Source organism: Mastacembelus armatus, chromosome 21 (assembly GCF_900324485.2).
Source record: "Mastacembelus armatus chromosome 21, fMasArm1.2, whole genome shotgun sequence".
NCBI classification, from domain to species: Eukaryota; Metazoa; Chordata; class Actinopteri; order Synbranchiformes; family Mastacembelidae; genus Mastacembelus; species Mastacembelus armatus.
This window is the reverse complement of record NC_046653.1, coordinates 15137851-15150345: the sequence shown is the minus strand read 5'-3', so window position 1 is coordinate 15150345 and position 12495 is coordinate 15137851. Positions and strand designations below refer to the sequence as shown.

Below are 12495 nucleotides of genomic sequence, written 5' to 3'. Positions count from 1 at the left end.
AAAACCGATGTATTATCTTTTAATACATCTGTGAGAAGACAAAGACATTTGTTACGTATGGTATTGGGGTATTTTCTATATTATCCTGTGTTGAAAACCATGTTTGCTATAGCTGACACAGTTGTATTAATCAGAAAAAAGGTTTTTCATGTCCTTATTGCTCAAGCTAAGTGAAATGTAAACATTGAAGCCCACACAACTTTACTTACTCTACTTGCACTGAAGCAGTGAAAATGAAAGTGCTCAACAGCACAGCATCAAAAAGGAGATTTATGACTTTGCAGTTTTACCACTTTCACACCAGATTGCTTCTAGTTATTCAGTATAGTAAGCCTAAAATCCTTCTTTGCAGAGATGTTGGGATGGAGACTGGAGGGGATAAACCAAAGGGGAAATGTATTTCAGATCGATGGGCATAATCAAAGTCTTGTTGCTCCCTTCCCCAGTCTCTCATTCTCTTTCTTACTCTCTCTTACTAAATTCCTTCATCTAAGGGTTCAGCTGCTTTGCTCTGCAGCTCATCTTTTACACTCCAATGTAGTTCAGTGTGTCAAGCACTACTGAAATATTAACACAGCAGCAGCCGGGAACAGCTTAGTGTACCATCATGGTGGAAGGGAGCACGTTCTCCAGGCCTGCAGTGTGTGTGTGCATGTTCGTGTGTGTATTGGGGGGTATGACTGCATGATGTATTACTTTTAATGGAACTTAAGATAAAGTGAAAGTTGCTCACATGGTTGATCTCAGAAAGGGAAATTTCCAAACTGATGCCAGCATAGTAGAATTAAACATTATGAAACTAAGCACAGCCACTGTGGGGGGACATAATATAAGTATTTTTTGACAATTCCATTGAGATCTTAAAGGGATCTTTGAGTGCGTGACTTGAAGCTGCAGGAAGGAAAGTGACAGAGATAAATAAACCATAATGAACAGATCCCCGTTTCCTCATCTTCCCTCCTTTTCCTCATAATCAGGATGTGAAACATGGACAACCAGAGCAGGTCGACTGCGTGTGTGCATCTGTGTTGATCTGTTAATTGTGTTTGACACAGTTGTAGGTTCATGTGCTGTATGAATGAGTATGATACTTGACTGTCCTTGCAAATGTAGGAGCAGCCCATTTTAACAATGACTTGCAGAAAAACAAACCATAAAGGCAGGAAAGTGATTTAACCAGCTATTCAGGAATTCAGCTTTTACACCATCTAATGCTTTCCTGCTTTTATCTTTTGTCTTCCTGATCACAGCCCTGAGACATTTTAATCAAAGGCCACGCTAAGGGATGAATCATTCCCTGGCATTTCAAAAAGTCTGTGTGTGATCAAATTTTGTCATCCCACTCTCAATATATCTGTGTGCTTGGCAGAGCGGCCAGCATGTGATCAAAGCTGCAGCTAATCTTTTTTTTTTTTTTTATATAGAAAAAAGTCCCTATTTGATGTCTTGGCCTGAAAAGTTTAAATCCTCCCATGTTCTTGGTATGTTTTGTAAACACAGATTTCTTTGAGGCTTATGCCAGATCACTGGGTTTTCCATCCAAAATGTGACATTTCAATTTATTTCAGTATATTTGTGACACTTTCTTAATTATGTTTTTTTTTTTTTATGTGTTCATGAACATATTATTTTGTTACAGCACAGGTTGCTGACTGCTGCATATTGTTTTCAGTGTGATTTATCCACTCGTTCCACCGTTGGCTTATTTCTCAGCTGAACTAAATAAGCATTCAGCCATATTGCTGTTTGCCTGACCATGGAATCAGACTCTCCCTCTGGATATAAGACTGCATTTAGTGTAACCCATTTATTTCACAATTATTCATCTGGCTCCCAAAAGGAGTCTCGTTTAATGGAGGGCAGATTTAGGCAGTTAACTCATTTCATGTTGTGTCAAAGCTTCGCTATGCAAATGTGGAAATGAAAAGAGTGAAGAAAGAATTTGACAATCCACATAATGGCTCAGAGAACAAGTGACTGAGTAAGTGAGACAGATGCACATACAAGCTGAAGCTCAGCATTGGTTGAAGCTGCAGCAGAGCTCACAGCATCCTTCATCCCCTCCTTCCCTCGCTGTCTGCTCTACTGTACCTCACTCACTCACTCACTCACTGTATCTCGTCTGCTGACTGAGGTGTTCTTACAAGCAGAGTGCAGGGCAGCTAGTAAATACAGTGAGACTCTTTTTTTCGTGTTCGTGTGTGTGTGTGTGTATAAATTCAGTCTCCAACACTCCTCTTTGCTTCTCCTTTTCTGGATCCTTTCATCTGGACACCAGTGCTCTCTCTTCAGAAGCTGAGGATTTGCGGGTCAGAGTAAGATCATGGATCAGGGAGGAGCAGGGGACGATCGAGGAAACTGGGTCACTGTCGGGCTCTCCTGACTGATGCTCGTTCGGACCTGAAGGAATGGGGTGCACCACCAGCACAGTAGTGTTTGATGGTCTGCGTACTGTCTTAGAGAGGAACTGTAGTGGCTACATTTGTAAGGGAGCAGCTGAACCCATTGGGCCGTCTGAGGCTGAGCGAGCGCTGAGTCGGAGGGAGTCGCGTGCATTGCCAACACTGAGAATACTTAAGGTCTGTGTCCTGACATAGTGTTGTGCTGTTCATACACATATATAATCATCATTCAGTCTATAGTTTCTGTATACATTTTCAATCACAAGTAATAGATCGCATCTCATCACACTGTTGTATCATAGGAAATAGAGATGAGAGTCATTTAAAGGGCATATATTCTAGAAAACATACAAAATGCAGCAAATCCTTATCAGTGTTCAGTATTTCTGCTTGATAAATAAGTGATCCAAACTATTTTAGCTATTTTCTGTGAATTACCTAATAAATTACTGCTTTAATTGTTTTAGCAGTAACATATCCAGTACATGCTGTGTGTGGAGTCTGGACGTTAGTCCTTATATATGGTTACAAGTTATTTAGTAATAATAAGGGCACTAATATGAGAAATGATTCAGAGTTGTAATATTAGAATCTAGGCAGTTTTACTGAGTGCGACCTTTTTCTCTGTCATGGATAATCCCCTATAATGACACAAAAGTGCAGCTTTTAAGATCAATTTCCATTTCAACAGTAACTACCATCCACACCCTCATTGCAGCCTTGTGAATATGCATCCATGGGTGTTAACAGTATAAAATGTAGGGCAGTAGGAGGGCTGGATCTTGCCTCTCGCTAAGGATTGCATGGGTTAAAGCCTCTGTGTGAAGGGATGGGGGGTCAGGGTGGGACAGTGAGCACTGTGTCTGCTGGAAATCAATCACCGCTGTTCATCTGTGAACCAGCAGGCTTGGCAGGGCTTCTGCTGCTCCGTACCAACTTGTCTTGTCGTGTTTACTCACTGTGGTGTGTGTATATGTATGTGTGTGTGTTATGTCTCCTTCCCGTCGCTGCCTCATCAGATTCACAGCACAGAGCTCAGTGACAGTGGCCCCGGCTGCGAGCAGAGAATTAGGTCAAGGACACGGTTGCTTCTCTGGGCTCAGGAATGGTCTTCGCATCCAGGCAGGGTCCATTAATCCTCTGTCAGCATTTAGCAGTCTTAAAAATCAATTGTTAAACGTGTGTATGAGAGGTGGTTTGCTTGACATAGTTTTTGTCAGAGTGCAGGTGAATGGAGCTTCAAAACTGAACGAAGGCAGTGACAAGTCAAATCTTATGAGTCAGAAATTTAACTAAATACATCAATGAATAATTCAGTTTAATTTCCTCACAAATCAGCTAATACATGTACAGTAATTATTATTATACTCTGACTGAAGCTACACTTCATATGCCTAAAAATGAGCCGTGTGTGTGTGTGTGTGTGTGTACTCGTATATGATAAAATATTTCTCTTTTGTGTTTCATCACTATTTGCACCTTTTAAATCCATTAGGCCTGGTTATAAAAAGATATAAACCATTACGTTTGCCCTTGTAATTCCATCTGATTGCAGCAGGTCATTATTTCGGGGAATTTAAAGCAGAGAGTGCAGCTAAAGGCCAGGCACACACACACAATTGCAGACAAAGCTGTCCGTGGGAGGCTGATCTGTACTCTGTAGGGATGGAGTAAGTAATTAAATGGCCTGCTTTGGTTGTTATACTGCTCTGTTATTTTACTCACTGATTACAACAGCTCGCCCTTTTCCTTCCTCATGGAAACTCACATCTGATTCTCCTCAGTAGGTGATCTCCCTGTCAACATAAAAGTCACAGATTCCAACGTGTCTGCTGTTTGTCAGGTTTTCTCATTCTCAAGAAAGTTATCAAGAGAACATCTCCCTTTTCATGTATAGTCAGTCTTTGTTCTCACAAAGGTTCAGCTTCTATCCTTTATTTTAATGAAATCTTTGAGGACTCCACTGATGCTGTAACAGAAGTGTCAGAGAAATTCCATTGCAAGGGAAGAAAGAGAAAGTGGTGACATCAGCTCATTCAAAGATAAGAGTGCCTTTCATTCAGTGGTGGTTTTAGAGTAATGCTGGAGTAAAACTGATTTAGACTTTTGTTTTCAATGACCCATGCCTTATGAGTTTGTCATTTCCTTGTGTTGGGGGAGTGGATGAAATACTAAATCAGGCCTGCATGTCATCAACCAGAAACTATTTACATATTGAATCCATTTGTGAGTTTTAATTACATGACTAATACTCTGTTTTCCTCCTCAAATGAGATCTCTCATTTAAGCATGCGTGGGGATGGGACTGGGATTGTGAAACCAACTAGTGATTGTCACTGAGCCTCTTCTCCCACATACAAGGACAAAAAATTATCATAAACAAATGAATAATTGCAAAAAAAAAATGCATAGATAAACAAGGAAATGTTAATAAATTAAATAATAAATTAATTGATCTTTTTTGCTAATAAATCAATATATTCATCTCAGCAAGGATTCAGATACTTATATATTTTCCAATTATTTGTTAATTTAACCATCTATGTATTAGGAAAAATCTTTTTTTTTTTTTTTTTTTTTTTTTTTTTTGGGCCTTCATGCAAGTATACACAAGAAACATATTTACATAAACCTCTAAACTGCTGTGCTGATGTTTTCTCTAAAGGTGGAACAGCTGTCAGTTTACTGCGTTCACCATCACATACCAGAGGACATTAGACAACTAATACAGTCCCCACACACGTCATGGATTGGCCTAATTGAGTTACAGTAAAACAACAACAGGATTGTTTTTTTTTTTTGTGGCGGTAGCTTCTTCATTTACGTCTCAGCCATCCTGAACACGTTTGTGTGACCGTGCATTTGCTGCTACAGAAGACTGTTATTTTCAGACTCACATAATCCCAAGACATTCTGGCAGCAGCAGTTGGATTTTCCCACAGCTTTAACATCTGCATTATTCATATTCGATACTGTTAAGTGTTGCACTGATCAATAAAGCTATCTTAAATTTTTCCTTTCCATCTTTAATAGTGTTATTGCAACAGTGCCTTCAAACTTTTATTACTGAGCGCATTGGTTTTTTAGGTTTTTGCTCTGCTGTGTGAGACATCTGTCTTTGCCTCATGATTATATCCTGTTATTTGTGATGCCATTGTGTCCCACATCCTACTATAGTGAGAGAGACACAGGATAGTGATGGGGGATGGACTGACAACAGGCCGAAGGATGGCGGGTTCTGGTCCTGCTGCTGTTGTGGAAGGATGGTGAGGGGTGGGGGGCATGTTTTTGCTACATTCCAGGTTACACCCTGTTTTGCTTTAGCTCATGCTGGGAAGGCCCACTCATTGCATCAGGCTCTCGTTATGTAACTAGGAAGTCCTGGTGTGATCCTGACATGGCCAGTTGATAGATTCAGCAATTATATTTTTATTGCGAGAATACAAGCAATATTAAAACCTTACAACACACTGTTATTGGCCTTTCCCTCATAGTTTTTACACATATTCATAAAGCAATAAACATAAGCAATTCCACAGTGACAGCAACAACAAACAAACAAAAGGAAAGTGGAAGAAAGGAGCAATGGATCCATGACTGTCAAACCAACCTAACTCTGCAGTGGGTCTGGACAGGACAGCATCAGTGCTGATATCTTCTGTACTGGACAAGTTAGAGGAGCTTCATGCTGTGCAAGCCAAATCTGACAACGAACCAACATACTCATTAAGTACAATTTATCTCTATGATTCTATATAAATTAACTAAGTTACTTGACTCTTGTGTAAGACAATGTGGCAAGTGATTTCAAATTATGGTAATTAGTTTGTTGTAGTGTGTCTTCTTAGTACTGTAATAAAATGAGTTAGTGATTATGCAAACCTGAGGCCAACAGAATTTCTAAACAGCTCCAGCCAAATCGTTTAATGAGTTATCACTGCTTCCTCCCTGCACCTCCAGTTTGTTCAGTAATGCTGTCAGGATAAGTTTGTTTTCTTTATCTCTGTGTATTCATCTCAGCGTTATCGTCACTACGTGTAGTCATCACAGTAACAATCTTGTTTTTACATATATGCTTCCCAGTTTACTCGCATTAAGTGGAGGGGATATTAAACTGCGTCTGAGCAGCACAGAATTACACAAAACATCCTTTTTGGCAACTGGAACACTGTTTGCTCTGTCACTAAATACGCCTTGTTGCATAGACCAAAGAGACAGCTTGGACCAAAGAAATGCATTTATATTAGTTTGGAGCCATCTACATAACCTTGAAAGGTTTGACTTTCAGTATGGAGACAAGATAATGAGAGCATTGTGCCATTGTTTCAGTGTGCTGTTGTCAGTCAGCTGTAAAGCTCCATAGTGGCACGGCAGAGAGGAAATCTCTCTGAAATAATGTCTTATTAATGCAGATATGAGACGTCTGCAAGAGAAACTTATTAAAGAAAACATCAACACAAATATCCAGTAATAGTAATATAAGATTAGTCTCTATACACAAATTAACAACATTAAATGTGCAGTTATGCCAGTTATCTTGCATGTATAATTTAGTGCGGCTCTATGGACAAACCACTAAAAATACATGTTTGTATTAAGCAATACAGTGTCTACGCTGCAGCAGAGCCCTTGGATTAAACTGTGTGTCAATGAAACAGTGTTTAACCAAAGCATCAGGGAGTTGTGGTTAGAGCAGGGGGAGGAGTACAATGCATTATCTGCAGTGAGCAGTGACTAGATTTGGTTTTGGAATCATTCAAGATAACAAAGCAATTGAAAGCAAGTGAAAAATGCAATCATCTGCTCTTCTTAACACATTGATTTGTTATGTATGACACTGATTTGCAAGTGACTCCACTATGGCACCTGCTTTCACCTGATGCAGATGATTTGTGAATATCACATACACAGTCTCTATGAATGAAAGTATGTTTCCTTTTCAAATACTGTAGTTCTGTAGGTTGCTGTAGTTCTGCCTTCAGCGGTTGGGATTAGGTTGGGCTTAGTGTTTAGGGCTCATACAATATAAACCACACCGCAGGTTTGGGTTGAGCGTGGGTACCTGCATGTTGCATGCCACATGTCTAATTTGAGCAGTGATTGCCATTGTTGCCTTACAGCAAGAAGGTTCTAGGTTTGAACTGACAGAGTCCAGCTTGCCCTCATTTAACCTGCAGTCCAAAGACATGCAGGTTAGATTATTTGGCCTTCAATGACCCCTATATGTGAATTTGAGTGTGAATGTTTCTTTTTTCTTTGTGTGTCAGCCACAATTAATAGACTGGCTGAATGTATAGAGTGTAACCTGCTGCTTTAGGATTTTGAAATGAAAAGGTTGCCACAACCAATCAACAAATAACATTTCACAGGAAGCTATGAATTTATGCTGTTTTCTGTCAATTTACTCAAAAATGTTTAACTTCAATTATGTATGTCATCACATATGACATTCTGTACATAATGGTTGCAAGAAAACAAAGATTAAAATGAAGTATTGATTAGTAAAGTAGTTGCTTATTGTTTTTGTATAGATTTATTTATCAATCTTTTCTGTATTGTGGTTTACTGACTTTCACTGAATCTGTATTGTGAAATTATGTTTTACCAAATTCTGCTTTTCAAACTAACGACTCCAGCTGTGATATGGATTAGTCCCTGTGTGGGGTCCAAAGGGACATGTGACACCGGGAAGGAGGGAAGCAGTTGACCTCCCCCTCACTTTACACTCAGAGTCAGGCATGAAAAGATAACATCCTCCCCTGCTGTGTCCCACCAGAGGAATCTATATTTTGGGTCCATTCCTGGGTGTGTTCATTAGGGCTGCGTCATGTTGGAATGCCCCTCAAGCAGTTGTATCAACAAGCAGCAAGACAGAAGCTTGGCCTAAGGTCAACTCTGTAGTTAGTAACACTTACTATCACAGCTAGAGTCATGCAGTGGCAGCAGGCCAGCAATAAAGACTTGAGTGACTAATGACTGTCATAGCTGGCACCTAATTTGATATATGGCGCTCATAAATGATGTGCCCCTCAGTCTGTGGCCTTTAGCAGTTAATGTGGATAAAGATTTGTCCATGTTGTTTCTGAAGCGCCTGCCATCTCATGAGCTCAGTCTGGCAGCTTATCTGTAACGTCTATTTATGTGGAAAATGACTGCTAAAGCTCTGCAGCTGATTCACTAGTGGGTGCCCTCATATTATATGTGTTTCGCAGATGCTTGACTGGTTTCTCTGAATATGGCTGCACGCATGTGATTGAAGTGCCCCATTGTTGTCTCACTCTCTTCTAGCTTTGTATCGGATGAAATGTAAGCCAGCTCTTATTTCAGCTGTCCCGCACAAGGCGTGTACTGCCCCCTGACCGCACGTTAATACTTGAGGAATGTGTGTCTTTTGTTTGCTTTTTGTCAACCCCGTGTCACTACGCAGGTGAATAGCGTGGGGTCAGGTAGCCGTTCTATGTGTGTGTGAGAGGGTGTTTAACTGCCCGAGGCAACACAGCTGATTGTAGGAGGAGCTATGTCCTCAGTCAGGGTGTGAGTCCACTGCTCAGACAGAGCAGTCTGAGAAGGGAGGGTAACAGTGAGTGAAAGTCTGTGAGGGAGAAATCCACATTTCCCCAACTTTATCCAGTACAAGTACTTTTCTATATTGGACATGCTGGCTGGTCACCTTTCTTTGGGATCTAGCTCGGAGATATTTTACCACAGCTGTTGACAATGCAAGGAAGGGCTAGTAAAACTCCGAAGAAGGAGCTGGTGATTGAAAGTCCACAGCAGTACAAGAGTTTGGCTGCAGCTGAGGCTGAGGGAGACACGGTGCCGCAGGTGGTGGTAAGTCATTTAAGGGCTTTACATACAGTTGGTGAAGAAACATGCATGTTGTTGGGTTTTTTTTTGTTTGTTTTGTTTTTTTTTGTTTGTTTGTTTTGTTAATACATTTCATTTCAAAGCTATTCTGATCTGTGCATGTTTCAGTGGCAGTGCCGTAAAAGTTAACCACAGTCATAAAGTCCTCAAGCAGGTGTCAGGTGTTTTGTGTTTTTTTTTTCACTTGGCACGTAACGGTGCCAACTCATTAAAAAAAAAAAGTGCTACGTTAGCACCACAATAGAGAGATGTTGACCTTTACCAGAACTGAACTACCTGGAGGGAAGCAGCACATTTTTCTGAAGTTTATTCTTAAAGATGACCTTGGCTTGTAAAGCATTTTATTCGGCTCAAAAGTCAGCCCAAAAGACAGTGATCATTTGCTGCCCTGCCACAAAGTTGTCTAGTGGCCGGTTCTCTACAAAGCCATCAGAACAGTCAGCACCAAGAGATTTGATGTATCAGGTTGGTAGAGAGGCACTACACAGCACCATTGTTACAGCCTGTGAGAGGGTGAAGTGATGGGAGGAGTGGGAGCCACAGCTAAACAGCTGCTGGATCACTGTGGAGTGGGAGTGGAGGAGACGGCTTCATAAATTTCTGTTTTATCTTCTTCCCAGAGATGACAGCTTGTTTGGTTACTAAATTACAAGGGTGTGGGATATGCAGCCTGTGTTGTACTGGTGTGGTTTTATTTTATACTGTATTGATTTAATTTGTAGTATATTAAGTCCAAGATACATAACTATTACTAGTTACAACACTTTATGGCGATGAAAAGGCCTAATCTGACAGCAGTACAACATAAGATTAGGACTAGGTTAAATGAGTCTGGTCAGCACTGTGGATTGAGGCAAAGACACATGTATTGCTTATGAATGTTTATTTTCTTACTCAGTGCTGAGTGTACTGTGTGGTGGAGGACCACCTTGAGCCACTGACAAAGCAATGTGGATGAGCCCAGAGGGGTTTAGAGTGAAACAATAGTCAACAACAAAAACAAAATCCACCACCGGTGAGAAAACGACAGCATCCAGATAATGGGGTCAAGTCTTTCAGCAGCTGGCTTATTTAAACATCTCCATTGTTTAGCCATTTTAATTTCAGCTTCACCAGCAAGATTTTTTTTATTTTTCTTAAGTCTATGGTCTGCTACAGGCTGTCAGGTTGTGAACAGAGATTTCTTTCTGAGATTTCAAATTTCTGCATGATTTATCTGTCCTACCTTCATTTATCTCTCATTTTCTCTCCTGCGGTAAAGGGGAAATCAGTTTGTTAATTACTACATGTGAGCTGTGTCCAGATAAAGCTGTGAATATATGGTCGACTGGTAGTGTCACAACCTGCTTCAGCTGGCAGACATGGTGGCTCCGTCTCCTCTTTTATGTCCCCTCTCCATCCTTGAAACCAATATGAGGTCCTGCCCTCTCTGTCCTCAGTGTGAGCCGCTGTTCTGTTATTAACAAAGGTTGCTAGCAACATATATTTGAGAACCACAACTCTTCCTCTGAGATCATACTAGCATTAGTCCCAGATCTGGAGGCAACGCGTGACACGTTGCCCTCAAGTAAGACTTATCCTCCCATCCCATCAGCTATGAGTGTTGACAGATTACATTCCTCCCAGTGGCCACTGGATCTTTGCAGCTTACGAGCTCTCCCTAGCTTCGGCCGCTGAGTTGTAGGTTTTTGTGGGTCAGCACTTTAACATTACGCAAACACTGTAACCATAATCACCCTGTCATAACATAACCACATCTGCTCCTGAGAATCAGCTACAAAACAACACAGCGTTCACACACTCAAGTTATCACCTAATTATGGATTATTGTCAACTATGCTCAAAGTAAAAGAGGATGATGGAGGTTTGGTGTACAGTGTATTGCAGAGGACAATTGTGTTGATGAACTGATGCAGATTGTTTCCTTGATATGCATGTCACGTCTGTTTGCTCTCATGGAGGGAAAAGGTCATCAGGACCAGATGAAGCACTGACAGACTCATTGCAGGGTTCCTAGCACTGTGCAGTTTGCTTTGGTACAGCCCAGTATGACAATACAATTAGGTCAGTAAAGCACTCTCGGCGTGTTCTCTGTACCATCTCTGCTTTTCAGGTCTTGTCTCTAGTGGATTTAACTAATATAAGATATTAAATGGAAAAAAGTCTCAAGTATATTTCCTCCTAAAATCTGTGTATTTGCATGTACATTAAAGGTATGAGCTGAGCCTACATCAAATATTACTTTAACAGTGCTTCGTCTGTCTTCTCCAGGTGAAACCCAAGGTGATCGAGCCACTGGATTATGAAAATGTGTTGGTGCAGAGGAAGACGCAGATCCTCAGCGATGTCCTCAGAGACATGCTGCAGTTCCCCCTGGAGGACTTTGATGTGAGTTTCACACCTAATTGATCGATGCTCACTGGGCAGAATGCATCACATTCACACTTGAAAACCAAAGGCCTTACTGGAGTACAGTGAATGTGGGTCTGTAACTGGGATTACACTGGTAAAGAGTGAGGTTTTTACTATGAATTGGATGTAAAGCGTGGAGCTACCTGTTTTACGGCTGTAGGAAATCGTTTTGAGAGAAAATGATCCCCTAAAAACTGTATCATGTGTTAATGGTAGACAGGGAGTCCACACAATTCAGTTGCCTATACAGCAGGTCCATCCATCCATCTATCCATTATCTATTCCTGCTTATTCCTTAACCAGGGTCACAGGAATCTGCTGGAGCCTCCCAGCTCTTATATAGCAGGTCATTAAAAGGTTTTTTGAGAATGTGCTCAACAACCATACAAGGTCAAACTATTTATTGTTATCTGTCCAACATCATTATTTACCCACCCATTTGCATGTTTTCTTTGTTGTATTTGTTTGGTTTTAACAGTCTTTTCCTTTGGCCCAGGCGTGGCCAGTGTTGTGAGTACAGGGTGGGGTTGTTCACAGAGACTTTCCTTTGTTTACATCCTTCCATGCTGTAGCAAGAGAGGGGTCAGGGGCCATCTGTTTAATTGGCTCATTCTGTCTCCTATGTTGTGACAGAGCAATTGTTATCTCCAGCCACAGTGTCCAGGACATATGCTTCCTCATATGTTCCACTATGAGGGTGGAAAATCTAAAATGGAAATCTGGCCTGGTGCTGCTACTTCAGGAAGTGAGCCTTCTTTGAAAGGTGCTTGTACCAACAGCAGCAGTGAGATGTACACTCAAATCTGACCCTGCC

At 41.0% G+C, this 12495-nt stretch overlaps 1 protein-coding gene across 4 annotated transcripts in view; it reads left to right on the top strand.

Annotated features, from left to right (window-relative positions):
• The window catches only part of LOC113123093 (dedicator of cytokinesis protein 9), a 66944-nt gene that overhangs the window by 17136 nt on the left and 37313 nt on the right, over positions 1-12495 (top strand). For 2 of the 4 annotated variants that reach the window (XM_026294878.1, XM_026294876.1), the window contains exons 1-2: positions 8973-9233; positions 11541-11657. In XM_026294878.1, the coding sequence (XP_026150663.1) occupies positions 9120-9233; positions 11541-11657 (231 nt within the window). In that variant the 5' untranslated portion in view covers positions 8973-9119. Of the gene's footprint in view, positions 1-8972; positions 9234-11540; positions 11658-12495 lie in introns of those variants that run through there. The other 2 variants (XM_026294875.2, XM_026294877.2) reach the window with 1 other exon arrangement.